We start from the raw sequence: 19,979 nt of genomic DNA, 5'->3' as shown, positions 1-19,979 counted from the left end.
ATGAGAGTCTGGTGCAGGAGCAGTTGCTCATTACTTCATTAAATACTTTAATTGAGGCTTGTCTTCTCCATATATTTAGTGGAGCAATGTTAGATAGGACAGGCAGCGAGGGGAGAGGGGTGCTTCATGGTGTTCCACTAATTACATGCATGGTAGAGTTTAGCTAGGTGTCTATAATGTTAGTGTGCACACTTTTTTCCCAGACAGGGGCACAGTATTCTGCTGCAGAGAATGCGAGAGCTAGTGCAGATGACCTTAAGACATCAGCACCACAATCCCCAGGTTGTTCCAGCAAGCCGTGAGATGATACTATTTCTTGTTTTAACTTTGTTGGACAGGTTGGTGATGTGCCTTTTATAGGTTAGGCTTCTGTTCAGGCTCACTCCAAGGTATTTTGGGTGAGGTTCATTTTCTACCATTTTGCCACAGAAAGAGAGATTTAGTTCACCTCTGCATTGTTCAAGTGGAATGCTGTGGACACAGTTTTTGTTGGATTTGGCTTCAGGTACCACTGTTTGAAGTACACCTCCAGAATGTTGAGTTCTGTGTTCAAGGTTGTTTCCAGGTTGGCAAAAGGAGGTAGACTAGTATAGGATAGCGAGATCATCAGCATATATATATATTTGCTTGAGCTGGTATCTGGTAAGTCAGACATGTAGATGTTAAATAGTAAAGGGGATAACACAGGGTCCTATGGAAGACCATTGTGGAGGAATCTGAGCCTGCTCTTTTTTCCACCAATATGGATCCAGATCTTTCCGTTGGAGAGAATGGATTCAAAAAGCTGGAAAGTTGTTTTGCACCTTATGATATTGCTTAGCTTTAGGAGGCGGCCCCTGATCCAAACTGTGTCATAAGCTGATGTTAGGTCGATGAAAGCGACACTGTATTTAAGTTTCTTCTGGAAGCGTTCTTCAATCTGTGTTGTCAAGGCCAGTACCTGGTCACAGTTACTTCTTGTTCAATTGGGAGTGCTCTTTTGATGAGTGGTGAAATTCTTTTAAGGAGAATTCATTCAAAGAGCTTAAAGGTGGAGCAAATCAAGGAGATAGGTCGAAGATTTTTGACATTATTTGGATCTTTCCCTGGTTTGGACACAGCAATTATTTGGCTTCCCGCCACAGTTTTGGTAATTTTCCAGTTGTTATAATATTTGAGAAAAGGGCGGCCAGCCATGTTTGACCTCGTTGGCTGAGATGATTTAGAAACTCGGAGAGGATACCATCCACTCTTGCAGCCTTGCCATTCTTGGTGAGTTTTAAGGCTTCCTGCACCTCTTCAAGAGAAACTGACTATACAAGTTCAGGAAGCTCAGAGGCCATCTTCAGATTTTTTCTGATGGAAGATTGCACAATTATTATCTTGGAGGTTTTCAGTAAATGATTAACCATTTGATTAGGAGTTATCTCTGGTGGATGTTGTTGGTTCTGCTCCCCCCTAATTTTCTCGGAAGTGACCAGCTTTTCTGGCTAGATTTGGTGAAGTCATGCTCATGGATGGTTGAGATCCATCTTTCTTTCTATTTTTGTCAAGCATCGCTATGAGTTCCTTAGCAATACTTGGGTCTTCAGTTTTTTTCATATTTCGCTAAAAGTTCCTCAGTATCCCTACTCCAGCATGGTAGGTATTGTTTTCTGTAGCCTCTAGGAATAGAGGCTTTTGGCTGCAGTTTTGATTAGTTTGACAAATCTGGGATAGCAATTAGGAGTGGATGGTGTTGCTGTATGATTTACTCAATTTGCTTCTCAAATACATTCCATTTGGATCTGCGAAGGTTCCGTCTAGTGATTAGTATTCCACTGATGATTGGGATTGATGTACCTGTCTCTATTAGTGTAGGACAGTGATTCTCAACCACTGTGCCGCAGCACTTTGGTGTGCTGCCACTGCGAATACCCATACATAAGCGGCGTCAGACAAGTGGTTCGATCAGTTCTACCTTCCTAGAGGGGACTGGCTGAACCAATGCACATGGCTATTATAGTTCTGGCTACTGGCTAACAAAGCTACATATTAGTTTAGTCTACTAGTCGCCTGCTTGATGTGTACATATGGTTAGTTACAACTTATATATTCGTTTTCGTACGTGCAATACCACAATATTGTGTAATCAAACTTAATTAAAACGGATTCAAAGGCAATATACAATATGTCATTTTTAATAATTTTTTGACAAAATTATTTTTATTTTCAACGAATCCCCTAAAATGGATAAATGGATGAAAAAAAGAAAGCTCAACGACGATAATGATGATGCTAGCGATCATGCTAACGAGCCCAGTACAAGTAAAGAATTTTCCTCCGCCAAAAAATTTAATGTTCATCGTAAGTATAATGATGACTTCTTAAAATTTGGATTTACATCTACAATGGAAAATGATAAAACTGTTCCCGAGTTTATGTGGTATGTGGTTGTAAATTATCAAACAGCGCTATGGTTCTAAGCAAGCTCCAATGTCACCTGCTCACTAATCATCCTTCGCTAGCATCAAAAGACAAAGCCTACATTCAAAATTCATTATCTGCAAGATCCAAACAATTAAAGATTTTTAAAAAGCAAATTAATGTGTCTGAAAAAGCTCAGATAGCTTCTTATGAAGTGGCTGAATTAATTGCTCTCAAATTAAATTCTCATAATTTGGCTGAAAAAATTATATTACCTGCTTGTCGTAAAATTGTAAAAAGAATGATCGGTGAATCACCAGAAATTGATGTTTGTAAAATACCACTTTCAAATGACACAATTCGTCGCAGAATTATAGACTTGTCACGAAATATTGAAGAAATACTGCTAAAACTGTTGCAAATTCAAATTTTGCTTTACAGATCAACGAAACAACTGATATTACGGGAAAATTTCGAATTACGGGAAAAGTACACTTAATTGCATTCGTTTGATTCATTCACGAAAATGATATAATTAATCAATTATTACGTGAATTATCTGATTTCACAACAGGAATACATATTTTCGATGAAATTAATTCTTATTTACAAGAAATTAAAGGGAGGGGGGCACTGGAAGGCTGTCTCAATCCCCTAATATATTCCTCATTAAATATGATACTAACCAGTTACATGAATATTGAAATATCTTGTCAGTTTTCATTTCAATTATAAATATTAAATTTAATTAATTTTATATTTTTAATTAGAGAAGAAAAAATAAATATATACAATTTTAATAATTTAGAGGCAACAGTTCTGACTATTGCTCCAAGCGAGGAGAATGTGGATGTGGTGTCTGTGAATGTTACCCTGCACAGGTGAGCTGAATTTGGTAAATATTTTATTTAAACATTTTAGTTAGCTTCAAAAGATTTTTTGTATACCTACATAAATTTATAGAATATAGCTAAGTGTATAAATATGACCACATAAACTCTTAATATTAATAACATTATTCCTCTTAGATTGAGGACAATTGTTTCTTTGTTTATCATGCACTAGCAAGTAGAATATCAAAATGTCATCATCATCATCAAATTCCTGCCATATACCCTCAAGGGGTGTACAGGATATGATAGTACTACATGAAAAAAATTACATCATTATTAATTTCCTATCTACAATTTTCCTCCAAATCAGTCTGTTACTTGTGAAGACTCCAACATTATCAGATCTTATATTTCTATCGTCTAAATCATTTTGTACCGTATCAATCCACCTATATCTTGGTCTTCCTCTGGGTCATTTTGCTGCCAACCTGGCAGAGAACACTTGTTTTGCTAAACTTTCCTCGCCCATTCTGTTTAAGTGACCATACCACCTAAGATTAGCTCTGCTAACGCATTCCTGGATGCTGACAATGTCAAGTTCTTTCCTAATATCCTCGTTTTTAATATGATATTGCCATTGATGCCATCTGTTCATGCCTATAATCTTTCTCAGGACTCTCATATCTGCGGTCTCTAGTCTTTGGTCAAGTGTTTTACTTCTGACCCAGCTCTCAGATCCATAAGTTAAAACTGGTTTGAACACTGTCTTGTACACAGCTAATTTAGTGTTCCGACTGATTTCTCTCTTATTCCATATGAATTTATTCAATTGACTTCCCACCATACCAGCTTTGCTGATTCTGTTGTCTATTTCTATATTTAATTTACCATCTTCAGTAAAAATCGTGCCTAAATAGCTGAAATGTTTTACTTGTTCCGCAGGTTCTCCATTCACAACACAGTTGACATTTTCAATGATTCTGCCTATTTTCATCGTCTTTGTCTTTTTATTGCTGACCTTCATACCATATCTATTACAACAGCTATTCAATTTAGTCAGAGTATCTTGCAGACTTGTAGCAGATTTATTTAGAAGTATAACATCATCCGCATAAAGCAAAGAGCTGACATTAACATCTCCAATTTTGATATCATGTTTAATACCACTTTCCTTCATAATGTGATCCATATAGATAATGAATAACAGAGGGGATAATGTACATCCTTGTCTCACACCAGATTTAACATTAAACCATCTTCCTGTACTTCCTTCAATTCTAACTGCTGACTTACAACTCAAATAAAGACTAAGTATTGCTTGATATAATGCCCCATTGACACCATATAACTGAAGCGTATTGAATAGCTTCTCTCTTGGCACCTTGTCATATGCCTTTTCCAGATCGGCAAAACTTAAATACAGATCTTTGTTATATTCCCATGCTTTCTCGACTATTTGTCGTAAAGTGAAGATCTGATCCTGACAGCCTCTATTTGTCCTGAATCCAGGTTGTTCTTTACCAAGCTTTTCTTCCACAATTGTTCTCAACCGTTTCTCAAGTATACTTGCATAGATCTTGCCAGGAACACTCAGTAGGTAAATACCTCTGTAATTCTCACATGCAGTTTTATTTCCCTTTTTATATATGGGTACTATGAGAGCTCTACTCCAATCATCGGGAATTTGTCCCTCTGTCCAGGCTTTCTGAACTATGCAGTGCAGCCACTGTAAGACTCTTATACCACCATACTTCAGCACTTCTGGTCGAATATAATCTACTCCTGCTGTCTTTCCACATTTCAAACCTTTGATGGCTTTTTCTACTTCTAGTATGGATATGTATTCCTGACTGCATGCCTGGTCAGTGTTTTTTAACCACTGTGCTGTCATCACTGCTTGTTTCATTTAGCAGTTTTTCAAAGTAATTACTCCATACTTCAAGGATATCTTTTTCTCCCGTTTTCATGTCACCTTTATCATCTCTAATTCCTTTTACAGCACTCTTTCCTCCATTCTTAAGCTTCTTCAACAACCTCCAGAATATTTTGCCACCTTCTTGATATTTATTTTCTATATTCTTGCCAAAGTTCTCCCATGACTTTTGTTTAGCTAGTTTTACACAGTGTTTAGCATTCTTGCATTTGTCTCTATATTCTCTAAGAGCACAAGCTGACTTATTTGACAGGAACTTTTGGTATGCTTTCTTCTTTTCCTTCACTGCCTCTTTAACTTCCTGTGTCCACCAGGGAGTTCTGATTTTTTTATCCTTACAGATAACCTCACCATATGCCTCTCTGGCAGAATCAATCAATGTTTACTTCAGAGTTTGCCACTGAATCTCCAAGGTTTGATTCCTGTTCTCAAACTCTTTCATTTTTTCTTCAATAATCTTTGTGTATTTTAGCCTACAGTTCACATCTGAGAGCTGCTCAACTTTTATCCGCTTTAAAACTTTCTTACATGTTATTCTTTTCAATATGAAATTCAATTTTATCCTACTCAAGACTAAATAGTGATCACTTCCAATTTCAAATCCTCTGTACACTCTGGTGTCCTGCACCAGGGAGAAAACATCATTATCAACAATAACATAGTCAATGAGACTTTTCTTATTCCTAGCCTCTTCTCTCCATGTGAATTTGTGCACATTTTTATGTTGGAACATGGTGTTAGTAATAACCAGTCCATATCCTGAGCAGAAATCCAACAGATATTTGCCATTATTATTAGCTTTGCTCTTTTCTCCAAATTTTCCCAAAATATTTTTGTATGTCTAACAATCATTTCCAACTCTTCTATTTAGATCCCCAACAAGGACCAACTTTTCATTTTTCATTCTGTCAGTTGCTTTTTCTAAAACGTCAAAAAATTCCTCCACTTCTACCTTAGTAGAACCTTCTGTGGGACCATAGGCACAAATAAGTCTCATTGTCCAGTTCCCCATTCTCATATTTGCCTACATTACTCTACTTGAGACTGACTGCCATTCAAGAAGATTAGCCTCGTATTTTGTGTTGAATACTATGGCTTCTGCTTCTTTTCCTTGATTGTCATTGCCTGAATATAACATTTTGTATTTATTGCTCAGATAGATCTCACCAGTTATGGTCTTTTTTGTTTCAGTCACCCCTATTATCAAATTGTATTATTATTATTATTACGGGCGACTCCAGGGAGTCCTTAGACTCATCGAGGGAGGCCTAAACATCATGTCCACACAACTATTCGACATTCTCAGTCTATCATACCTTGCCTTGAACTCATTCACTTTCATAGCACCCACAACAGACTCTGGCAGCTTTCTCTGCCATGTACAGTTTTTTTTTTTTTTGCTTGCAGCATATTGAAAGAACTGTTTGAGATTCTCTTTAGCTTGCATAGCTTGTTTCCTTTCATAATCCACTTTTGCTTTTTTTACCACACCCGTTACCCTTCCGGCCTGTGCTTCATACCATTCGTGTGCCTGTAGGGCACCTTTCTCTTTATAATCCCTTCACAGTTGTTTCTATTTTTGCAGCTCAAGCTTAATGGTGTTATTCATCCATTTAACCCCTACTTGTTTTACTATTCAGACCCTAGGTATACAATCAGCCATAACCTCCTGTAAATTCTCCTTGACCACTTCCCATGCTCTATCGACATCCAGCCCTTGCAGTTTTTATATGCCATGGCACTGATCCAAGCAATCTCCTAAGCTTGTCATACTTGCCAGCACGGTAATTTCACCTATACCCTATCTTAATTGAAAATTCCACACCTTTAGCCACCTCCCAGGTTCTTATGATCCTCTCACCTTATGATCACTCTCACCAATAGGTGGCAACATGGTCATATTCATTAGTCAAATTCTCAGATGCTATTACCAGGTCAAGCACTCTCAAACCCCTAGTATTTTCACTTACATGCTGTCTCAGATAGTTATCCCTTAATAATTGAATAAAATCCATTTCCTTCCTCACATGTGTCCTCCTCCTTCCAATCAATGTTACTATAGTTGAAATCCCCCATAATAATTACCCTCCTTCCACTCATTTCATCAATTTGTTTATGCATACTATCTCCACCATCTATTCCATTAGCTAGGCCTTTGTTTTGAAATCACATTGTCTCATGTTCTAGTTTTTCAAAGTACTAAGGAAAAATGTATTTGTGATCTTATTGTCACTTCTGTTTAAATATCAGTTTCTTGACAGCATATCATTATTGAATAATCGAAATCGTTTTTATTTCTAGATAATAGGGCAACAGATCTATGGAGATTATTGTGAATGCGACACCTTTTCTTGTGAACGAGATGCTGAAAACAGAGTCTGTGGTGGCCCAGACAGAGGACGTTGTTGTGATAAGTGTCTTTGTAGTCCTGGGTGGACAGGTGATGTGTGTGACTGTACTCTGAATAACGATACTTGTATTTCTCCTGGTGATGAAGATACTGGAAAAATATGCAGTGGACATGGTGTTTGCTCCTGTGGGCGTTGTAAATGTTATAGAGATGATAGGGATCGATATGCTGGGCCATACTGTGAAGATTGCAGTGTAAGTTTTTTTTATTATAAAAAATTAAAAAAAACTTCTTTTTGCTTGAATTGTTTTTTAAAATATTCTTTCCATTCTATTAAGCACATGATCATTTTAACAAGTGACCTACTTTGAAAATTGCATTTGTTTTAACAAGAAACAGTATCGATGCTATAAGAAAATCTGAACCAAAGATTGATTGTTTCCTTCAGTTGGATGCTGTGATAAAGTTGAAAGATTAGAAATGACTTCTAAATTTTCCTTTGTGTTGTAGTGTGTAATTTCATATTTAAAATATTTTTTTTCTTTATTAGATCATGAAAATGAATTCAAGTATTGTACTTTTCCTAAAGTTACATCATTTATTATTGTCATCAACACTATTTAATAGGATCTTCCAAGGATACAGTGATAGTATTACTATCTCCCTATCAATAGTGTTTCTTATAGCAGCACTGTCTGAAAAAAGAAGTCGACAATGGGCAGAGAAAATTAAAAGCTTAGATATGACTTAGTAGTAGCAGGAAAGTCTGGCTCTTACTCAAAAAATTATCTGTTGACCCCACAACAGCAGCAACCAAAGTTAATATAAATGTAAACCAAATTGCAGTTCAACTATCTCTGAATGGTAAACCGAGTACCAAAGGAAGTCGACGACCAGGTGTACTCAGAAAATACACCTGGTCGTCGACTTACAACGACCAAAAAAAAAAAAAATTAATTAATAATAAATCAGGCAGCTGCGCGTACGATAACTATGGGATACGATAGTTATCGTACAATAACTATCTCTCACATACACTCAGTCGCTTTCAAGCATCTGTTGCGTGTGGTGTATTAATTAAAATTCTACTGAAATACTATCCATAAAATATCTAGTAAAAGGAAAATGCCTTCATCTACAGATACGCCAGCTAAGAAGTCAAGGAAAACTATTAATTTAGAGTGTAGAATGAAAGTTATCCAGAAGTATGAAGGCGGAAAGAAAATGAATACGATAGTACGTGACTTGAAGTTATCACATTCCACGGTATCGACGATACTTAAGGACAAAGAAAAAATTCGGAAAGCTGTGAAAGGTTCTGCACCTATGAAGTCTACAATTTTAACCAAACAACGACAGGGACCCATCCATGAAATAGAGAAATTGTTGTTTATGTGGATGGAAGATTTAATACAGAAAAATTCACCCATGAGCCTTTGCACAGTGCAAGCGAAGGCTAGAAGTCTGTTTCAGAGGTTAAAATCACACGCCGGAGATGATTATGCAGAAGATTTTCAGGCTAGTACTGGATGGTTTAAGCGTTTTAAAAAAATAATTGCTTTGTATAATGTACGTGTCACAGGAGAAGCAGGAAGTGCAGATGAAGATGAAGCTCAAAAATTCGTTGATAGTTTCGACTCTTTAATCAAAGAAGAAGGTTATCTACCCTACCGGAACAAATATTTAACATAGCTGAAACCGGCTTGCAATGGAAACGCATGCCTAATCATACGTACATACACCAAGAAGGGAAAAGGATGCCAGGATTCAAAGCTTTTAAGGATCGGTTGACTTTGTTGCTTGGTGGGAAGGAATGCCGCGGGTTTTAAGCTGAAGCCTTTTCTCATTTATCGTTCAGAAAACCCTCGTGCATCAACAAGCACACACTGCCCGTTTACTGCTATTCAAACCCTAAAGCTTGGATGACTCAAGCACTGTTTGGAGACTGGTTCATGAACTGCTTTATTCCCCAGGCTCGTGAATATTGTGCAGAAAGAGGTATCCCTTTCAAGATTTTATTGATTATGGACAATGCCTCTGGCCACCCTCCTCATCTGGACGACCTTCAACATGATGTTAGAGTGGTTTTTATGCCACCTAACACAACTGCTCTCATTCAACCCATGGATCAGGGTGCTATTTCAGCATTCAAGGCTCACTACCTCAGAACGACATTCGCACAAGCCATCGAAGCGATAGATTCTGATGCTGATTTATCTTTGCAATACTTTTGGAAGCAGCACAACATTCTTCAGTGTATCAAGAATATTTCGACCGCACGGGAATGTGTAACAAGGAATTGTATGTCGGGAATTTGGAAAAAGTATCAAATGTTATGCGAATACATTTGGAGGATTTGAAAAAGGAGAGGAATTGGAAGTGATTACAGAAGAAATAGTTAAACTTGCAAAAAATCTTAAATTAGAATGTGAAATAGAAGACGTAGAGGAGTTGCTAGATTGTGAAATAAAAGAACTTTCGGATGAAGAGTTGATTGAATTGTCGAACAATTCACAAAGGTTGAACATATCATTCATGATGCTGTGCATTGTTATCGTGAGATATATGAAAAAAAAAAAAGAAACAAACTGTTCAAACAAAGCTTAGCATGTTCCTCATCAAGAGAACATCTCCTACCTCAACCCAAGAACATGACCCTGACGATCCACAACCCAGCACAAGTAAAGATTAAAAATTGATTTTGTAAATTTCATTTGTATTAATTTTTACATTAATTTTAGATTGTATTTTTTGTTTACAGTACAGTATGTACAGTATTATTTTTCACATTATGTACAATATACATAATTATAAATTTAAAAGATTATAAAAATAAATTATAAAGATTAGAAAGGTTAAAGAATACTGTTAATAAATATATGGCCGACATACGACCAGATCGACTTACGACCTTTCAGCCAGAACGGAAGTCGACGACCAAACGTAATCTCTTTTGAAGTACTATTTACCAAAGAGGACCTAGAAAATGTCCTAAAAGCCTTAAAACCAGGAAAAACTGCTGGTATAGATGATATCAGAAACGAGATCCTAAAGGATCTGGGAGAAAAGGCAATGGAGTAGTTGTTAGAATTTTTCAACATTTCTTGGAATTTGCTAAAATACCCAGCATATGAAGGCAAATGAAAGTAATATCTATCCTAAAACCAGGTAAGCCTGCTGAAGATCCAAAGAGCTACGAGAGGTTAAGTTTGAACGTTCAGATATAGAGAAGGTGCTGATAAAAGAACAGGCAGAATTTAGACCAGGAAGATCATGCACCAGACAAGTATTAAACTTAACACAGTTTATTGAGTATGGCTTTGAAAGGGGGTTAGCAATAGGAGCAGCATACGACACACTCAATCTTAGAAGGCTTATAGTCAAAATTTATAGCACAACAAACAGCAATCGATTAGTGGAGGTATTTAGGTTGCTGCTATTTAGCAGGAGATTCTTTGTTGATTTTCAAGGAAAAAAGGGCAGATGGCATATCCTGAAAAATGATCTACCCCCAGGGAAGTGTGCTCTCTTCCCTCCTCTTCAATATATATACTAACTAACTAACTTCAATATATATATATAACCTATAAATCCACAGTCAAGAGCCTTCTTATGTGCAGATGACCAGGCAGTAGGTCATCAAGCAAAATCTTTTGATAACATTGAGAATCAGCTCACACAAGAACTAGAAACCCTTACACTTTACTATAAAGAAAACCAACTGAAACAAAAATCCCAGTAAATCTCAATAATAGGAAGGCGAGTAGAGAGTTTAATATAGAATGGAATGGTGTGAAATTGGTCAATTATCCAAATCCAACTTACCTAGGTGTTACTCTAGATAGGACCTTAAATTTTAAGTGACACATAGAGAATACAGCAGCTAAAATCAAACGTAATAATAATATTCTGAGCCGATTAACATCATCTCAGTTGGATGCAAGTCCACAAGTACTGCGCACCTCTGCACTGGCTTTTTGCTTTTCGACAGCCAAGTATGCTAGCCCTGTTTGAGAAAGATCATCACGTGTCAAAATGATTGATAAGGTTCTTAATGAAACATGTTGGCCCATTACTGGCTGCCTTAAACCTACAATAATTGACCATCTATACTCACTGTCTGGTATTGCATCTTCTCACTTCAGAAGGATTACTCAGAGTAGATATGAGTGGAAACAACAATTAAATGATGAACAGCACCCTTTGTATGAGCTATTACAGTACATAGGAGGCTAAGATCAAGGAAACGTTTTATTCACTTAGTGGGACCATTGGTTGATTCCATAAGAGTTGCATGGTCAACAATGTGGCAAGAACAATCTCTAAAGGTCTGAACGAATCTCTTCCTTCCGACTTACATCTAGACTGGAAAAGATGGAAGACATTGAATAGACTTTGTTCCAGAATGGGCAGATCAAAGCAGAATATGGCCAGATGGGCCTACATAAACAATGACAGCTGCTCATGTGGTGAAACACAAACCATGGATCATCTTCTGCAATGCTGCCTAATAATATATGTACCCGAGAAGATTTAATGCAGTGTAATGAAACAGCTTTAAAGTATATTAATCACTGGATGAGCGAAATTTAACATTGTATGTTTTTGCATATATTTTATGCAAGTGGCATTTTTGTGTATTTTTTTAAATGTATGCTTTTAATCATTTATATATATGCTCTTACATTTTCTGTAGTTCGCACACGAAATAAATAAAATAGTTTTTCTTCCAAATTGATCAGCTATTTATTAGATCTTCCACAAATTTAGTCTCTTCTGAAACATTACTAAGTGCATCAAGTAACTTAAATCCATCTAAAAGGATGACGACTATTGTACCATTCTGATATCAAATACCTGTTTTACTAACCTCTTTTTCTTCTCTCTCCTATTCTTGTGACTTTACCACCTTATTCAATTCACACATTCTTAAAAGCTAATAAGTTCAGGTTCCTTTCTAATATCTTCATTTTTAATATAATTTTTATGCTACTTGTTCATTTTGATTAATATCTCTCTTTTGCCATTATAAATTTATTCAGTTATGCTTATTTTGTTTATATGATGATCCCACTCATGAAAGATCACAAGATGTATAACACTTATAGTACCATGTGTGGGCAAGTGATTAAGGAGAATAATGTAGCCTGTTATCATGTTTCTTAAAAAGTGGTGTTATTTTTTATATATATATTTTATATTTTTATATTCCCTCCTTTTTTTATATATATATTATATTAACTATTTTGTCTACCGGCTATGCCTTTGTTAATAATTATACTATATATTTATGAGGTGATTTATTATATAAAATTCTTTTACTAACAATTATTTTTATTTTGACTCCGAGTGTCCCTATATGTTATTGTATTGCACAAAAGTTCACTCCAATTGGTGCAATGACTTTAACTATCTCCTTCAGAATCCAACTAATCATTGACTCAATACCAAGTACAAAATAAACACATTTAATAAAACTAAAACAATATATATACACTTCTAGCAATAATACATAACTATAACTACAGATTATATGGATCCAAGGCCTTATTAAAAAATATAAACTTACTCTTAAGACTAAACACTTTTTCCTTCACAATCGCAAAAAAAAATGTTCATAGTCTTTTTCTCTTTCTGTTAAGGCTCTTTTCCAGAAGTTATACAGCTCAGTACTTCATTTTCAGGATCCTTTTCATCAATCAATGTAACACACATAAAAGTCTTCTTGACTAAATCTTGTTTCCTTTTAGTAGCAATACTCATCAGATCAGGCATCCTTAATACCTAAAAATCTTCTTAATCAATATATTTTTTAAACATTCACTTTCAGGCATCCTTAATACTTATAGAACTTCCTTATCAATATTTTCTCTAAGAAAAACATTCACTTTAGAATACAAGCTACAAGTTCTCCTTTCATTCACAATATTAAATGACAGTCTTAACTTTTTCCACTTTAAAAACTTAGTTTCAAGATTTCCTTTTATTCATTACTTATTCCTCCTTGAAACCTATTATTTCCTTTATTCCTTTTTCGGAATACACTATAAAATTTCTTCCGACTGCCACACACAAAAAAATCAAGTTCCTTCCAACTTGAATATTTACCTGCCAGTGTTCTAAAAAACTTCCGAACGCTCTCTTGTTTACAACTGTTACTTGGATACCCAACGCTTTCCTTGTCAGCTGTCAATCACACATCAAATCCTCTCCGGGAGCATGGGCACTCCACAAAAGTCAGAAGCTACGCACTGCAATAAAATGGCTGACTCGCTGTATCCATTAGCGCTAAGAGAAAGTCTTTCACAAAACACAAAATTCAACATTTTTAAACCACAACAAACTTTCTTATAAGTAACACAAATATTCAGTTTAGTAAGTATATCAATTTTTTTTTTACTTCTTTACATGTTACTTCTAATATAACATTTTCATAACGAGCACATCACAAGTGCAGACACTGCGTGTATGAAAACAAAACTAACAAGCATAATTAATACGTAAAAATATTCAGAATTTTTAATATGATTATTTTTACAGTGGGAAGTTGTACTCAGTAGGAAAAACAGTATGGGGAAATTGCAATGCATAGAAGTCAGTAGAATGAAGGAAGCTGATGGGAAGTTAGTTTGGTGGGTTTGGAGCTGGATAGTGTATGGGAGTTGGCCAATGGTTGCTCTAGTTCTTACATGGTTAGAAGAAAGTGGAGGAATGGTAGCAGCCAATTCAGAAGAGCAATGTCCATGAAAGTACCTATAGAAAAGGCACAGCACTAAAAAGAGCATCTATGATAAAGTGACTGTAGGAAGTCTGTGAAGGAAGGGTCATCTGTTAAGTGGATTGCCCTCTTCTGAATGTCATTAAGAATTCTTAGGGATGTCTTGGATGCACTATCCCAATTATGGGAACAAGTATTCCAAAGTTGGTTGGATCTGAGTCTTATAAAGTGTTAGGAGTTGACAGGAAGAGGTAATGTTTGAAATGTAAATGAACAAGCATATAAACATATCCCATAAGCATACTGTATGCATAATGTGCTTATGGGATAAACTGGATATGACAGTCAATCCAAGAAGAGAAAGTTGATCTTGAAAGGAAATTGGGACATTATGAAAAGTGAGAATGGATGAGGTAGGATTTTTCTTTGGTGGATAATAAGGCTTGCTTGAAGTTTTTTTTTTTCAGCACACTGAAATTTATTAAGTTGTCTTAAATATGTTGTGTAAATAGTTGTTATTGACATCATGTCAAGAACAACTATTCGACATTCAAACAGTATCTATCATACCTTGCCTTGAACTCATTCACAGTCATGGCATCCACAACAGACTCTGGAAGCTTATTCCACTCATTCACCACTCTCCAATTAAAAAACCTAGCGCTAACCCCCTTGCTAACCACTCTCTTGCCTAGCTTCCATGTATGGCCCTTAGTCCTCCCACCACCAGTCCTATTCTCAAAAATATCTTCTGAATTAATCTTATAGAAACCCTTCAGTAATTTGAATGTCTCAATCATATCACCCCTTTTCTGACTATCAACCAATTTCTGCAACCCACAAATCTTCAACCTATTCTCATAAAGTTCATTCCATAGTCCTGCTATCATCTTAGTCACTCGTCTCTGGATCCTCTCCTCCTCCTCCCCATCAAGAGGAAACCCTGGTGCCCAAATCTGGGCACAGTACTCTAGATGGCGTCTTATCAAGACTCAATATGAAGGAACAATAACCTGTTTGTCTCTGTTGTTAAAGTATTTTTCAGCAACCAAGTGATTTGATGAGCTGATTTAGCCACTTTTGCGATTGCCCCCTAAACTTCAACTGCCTATCCACCAACACTCCCAAATCCCTGGCCTCGTCAATCTCCTGGAGTACGGTTCCACCAATGTGATATACTGCTGCTAATCTTTCCACCCCAAAATGCATAACCTTACACTTTGAATTGACATCCATTCTCCTTAGCCCAGTCCTCCAAACTATCTAAATCATCTTGCAAAATTTTGACATCCTGTGCACTCACTATTGCTCTACCCAACTTTGCATCATCAGCAAACAAATGAACAATTCCTCTCAGATCCTTTCCTATATCGTTAATCAACAAATTGAACAGTAGTGGTCCAAGAACAGAACCCTGTGGAACACCACTAGTTACAGGCTGTCTTTTGAACTCTACTGCTGAATAAACCACTCTCTGATATCTCTCTATCAACCACCCTCCTATCCATCTCCCCAACCCTATATCCATCCCCATATGCTGCAGTTTACTAATTAGAATTCCATGTGGTATCCTGTCATAGGCCTTAGCAAGGTTCAGTAGATTCACTGTAAACCCATTACCCTTATCCAGTTCAGCCGTCACTGTGTTATAAAACGTGAGCATGTTACTGAGGCATGATCTAACTTTCACAAAACCATGCTGTCTCCCATACAGTATCCCATTTTCATCTATCCAATCCTGTATTTTTCTCTTGACTATTTTCTCCAAGCCCTTGACAGTGATTCCTGATATGCTGATCGGTCGGTAATTTACAACAGCAGTCTTGGAATCTCCTTTACGTAGTGGAACTATTTTCCCCTCTTTCGACCCCCTCGGGACTAACCCATATCTGAGACTCAAATTAAACAAAATGGTCAAGGGCACTGACAATTCTTGAGTCACTTCACATTTGACACGAGCTGTATACCATCCAATCCCACAGATGTATTGACATTGAGGTTTTGTAATAGACTATTCACCACAATTCTTGTATAAGCTATTGGTTCATTCATTCCTGCAATGTTACCACCTGGATTATATACTCTTGCAAAGTGCTCGCTCAGTAATTCAACTATATCAACCGATTCAGTTACCTCCCTACCATCGGCATTCTTTAAAATCATTCTGCCATATACATTTTTTCTTTTACTTGCCACACATCGAAAAAACTGTTTAGGATTCTCTTTAGCCTGCATGGCTAATGTTCTTTCATAATTCGCTTTTGCTTTTCTTACTACACTCGTTACCCTTCTGGCCTGCACTTTATACTGTTCATGTGCCTGCCAGTCACATTTCTCCTTAAATTCCCTCCACAGTTGTTTCTTTTTTTGCAGCTCAAGCTTAATGGTGTTATTCATCCATTTAACCCCTACTTGATTTATTATTCAAACACTAGGTATACAGTCAGCCATGTAAACACTTCTACCTCGTGTAAACACTTCTTAACTGCATCCCATGCACTATGGGAGGCAGTTAAGAAGTGTTTGAACTAAAGAGGATCCCAACATCCAGCCCTTGCAGTTTTACATGCCATGGCACTGAACCAATCAAACTCCTAAACTTGTCATACTTACCAGCCCGATAATTCCAAATGTACCCTGTCTTAATTGTAAATTCCACACCTTTAGCCACCTCCCAAGTCAAGACCCTATGATCACTCTCACCAATTGGTGGCAATGTGGTCATATATTTGTTACAGCCAAATTCTCAAATGCAATTACTAGGTCAAGCACTCTCTGACCCACTAGTATTTTCCATTACATGCTGTCGCAGATAGTTATCCCTTAATAACCGCATAAAATCCAATTCCTTCCTCCCATGTGTCCTCTCCTCCTTTCAATCAATGTTACCATAGTTGAAATCTCCCATAATAATTACCCTCCTTCCACTCATTTCTTCTATTTGCTTATTCATACTATCTCCAACATCTATTCCAGCACCTGGTCTATAACAGCACCCAACTGTATATTTTGTTCTGCTAGTCTCAATCTCACACCAAATAGCCTCAAATGTGCTCTTTTCTTTATCCTGCAGTTCCACTTCTATTCTCCTTGGCTGTAGCTCATCAGCAATAATCAATAACACTCCTCCCCCATTTTATTCTTCCTGTCACTCCTGAACACACCATACTCCTCACATTCAAGCCCACTAGCTATATCATCTTCTGTCAGCCATGTTTCACTAATGCCAATAACCTGTGGCCTGGAAGTGCCAACCAAGGCCAGAAATTCTTCCTTCTTGTACCTAATACTTCTGGCACTAGTATACATGAATTGCAGAAGCCCATTTGTCCCATCTCTATTTTGATGCCTTATACTAACTATCCCATTCTGATTTGTTGTCCTTCGTACTCGCTCAGACATATTACATACACTCAACTGTCTCCCTAAAGTCTGCATATCTACTTCCCCTTTCCCTTAATAACTCTAGTTTCCCTGATTCTGCACATCCACTTCATTCAACAACACCTTTTCAAGTCTACGTACACTAAATCCATTCAAATGTAAACCATCCTTCTTATATAAATCCTTTCGCCCATCAAACTCACTCCACACATCCACAAATTCCACACCACTCCTGCATAATCTGTGCATAAAGTCATTAGCAATTTTGGCCCTCCTATACTCTTCATTGTCATACCACGGCAACAGACTCACCATCCTAACTCTATCACTCTTCTCTTTTGCTACCTGAAGTAATTCTTTCAAATCCTCTCTCATAGCCATTTCATCTCCTTTCAAATCATTCGTTCATGCTACTACTATCAGTTCTTTCACTCTCTGTTTTTGCATTCTAATTGACTCGCTTACATCCTTAACATTCACACCAGGTTGGTACGATTTTGTTAAACTCTCATCTATCACACCTCTTACTAAAGAATCTTTGTACAACACTCGCTATCATACTCTTATTTTTCTTCTCCTACTTTTGCCTTTTATTAGTTGGTACACTCGGTAAACATTTTTTGCCAATGCTCCAGCTGCCAATTTGCTCTATGTATCATTCTGTGTAATCATGTGATCTCACTCATTTCATTAGTCTCATCATTTTTATTATCCGTTAATTCATTCATTTGTTCTGTATGTTTACCTTCATTCTCACTTTCAACACCACTCTCACAGCTATCTGATACTACCTCACATATCACTATTTTCTACATTCTCACTTTCAACAATGATATCATGCTCATGACCTAAAACACTCTTTAAATCCTCACATTCCTTACACTTTCTGCACACATTCACTCCACTATCGTTGTTTGACCAGACTCCAACCATTCTCCTGAAAGCATACATTTCACAAACAGTACACTGAATAAAATTCTTTAAATTAAACGTTTTAAACAAAGATGGCGACCTGGACGCCATCATATTCATATTCCTCCTTATTGGTGAATTGCATAAATAATCGTATCTATCAAATTACTAATTGGAAACTCAGAAAACACACAAAAATCACCCAGACACGCTAAGATCCGAAAAGTAAATAATACTACGTAAGATTCAAACAAATTTACCAATTATTACTTAAAATAACACTTATCTGTTCAGGAGCTCTCTACAAACAGTACACACCATGTAGCCCTCTAGTGGCCCATCCGATATATGTATGCATCGAATATATATATATATATATATATATTGTAATTAAGGGTAATGGGTTTACAGTGATACTGCTGGACCTCGCTAAGGTATTTGACAGGATACCACATGGAATTCTAATCCTTAAACATAACAACATATGGGAATGGATGTAGGGTTGGTGAGATGGTTAGGTGGGTGGTTGATGGAGAGATATCAAAGAGTAGTTTATTCAGGAGTAGAGTCCAAAAGACGGCCTGTGACTAGTGGTGTGCCTCAGGGTTCTGTTCTTGGACCACTGCTGTTTAATTTGTTCATTAACGATATAGGGAAGGATCTAAGAGGAACAGTTCATTTGTTCGCTGATGATGCAAAGTTGGGTAGGGCAATAGTGAATGCAGAAGATGTCAAAATCTTGCAGGACGACTTGGATAGATTTTAAACCTGGTTTTACTCCATTTCCCAAGTAAGCAAACAGACAAACAAGTCAAATTTGCACCTGCAAGTGTTACAAGTCCAGCTGACCACGCACGTAGTGCAAGACCAAGGCAACTCATGGTAAAAGTAGAATAAGCTCTGATCACTAATCTTAATATTTACCAGAACAAGTTACCATAAAACACCGTATGGTAACTTGTTCTGGTAAAATACTTATGAGCTCTGTATTACTAAAATCTTGGTATTTCTAGCCTGGCTCCCAACGATGAGACCTCAATAGAGGTCGAAACCGGTCTGGGTAGTGGCCCCCTTGCCTTTAATACAAAGCATCATACATCTCCTCCTGGAGATGTGCTTTGCATTAAGGGTAAATATTAAGATTAGGGATCAGAGCTTATTCTACTTTTACAATGAGTTGCCTTAGTCTTGCACTACATGCAAGGTCAGCTAGACTTGTAACACTTGCAGGTGTAAACTTGACTTGTCTGTTTGCTTACTTGGGAAATGGAGTAAAACCAGGTTTAAAATAGCTTGGTATCTTTAACATTTATTATACCCAAGGTAAAATACGTTCTACATGGATATCAGAATAAATGGGGAAAAATTGAATCAAGTAATGACATTTAAATATCTAGGGAGTGTTATTAGCAGTGATGGAAGATGTAAAAGTGACATAAAAGCAAGAATAGCGATGGGAAGAGA

General features: G+C 36.8%; 1 protein-coding gene across 3 annotated transcripts in view; it reads left to right on the top strand.

Annotated features, from left to right (window-relative positions):
* Positions 1–19,979, top strand: part of LOC150109768 (integrin beta-PS-like) — a 392,096-nt gene that overhangs the window by 321,841 nt on the left and 50,276 nt on the right. For all 3 annotated transcript variants that reach the window (XM_090396604.1, XM_090396612.1, XM_090396593.1), the window contains 2 exons: positions 3,194–3,266; positions 7,453–7,755. In XM_090396604.1, coding sequence (XP_090252730.1) covers positions 3,194–3,266; positions 7,453–7,755 — 376 coding nt within the window. The remainder of the gene's footprint in view (positions 1–3,193; positions 3,267–7,452; positions 7,756–19,979) is intronic.

This window comes from Typopeltis vanoorti, chromosome 1 (assembly GCF_054136105.1).
Source record: "Typopeltis vanoorti isolate ZY-2024b chromosome 1, IOZ_Tvanoo_1.0, whole genome shotgun sequence".
In the NCBI taxonomy this organism is placed as follows: Eukaryota; Metazoa; Arthropoda; class Arachnida; order Uropygi; family Thelyphonidae; genus Typopeltis; species Typopeltis vanoorti.
Note: the sequence above shows the minus strand (reverse complement) of the source record. Positions and strands in the feature narration are given on the sequence as shown.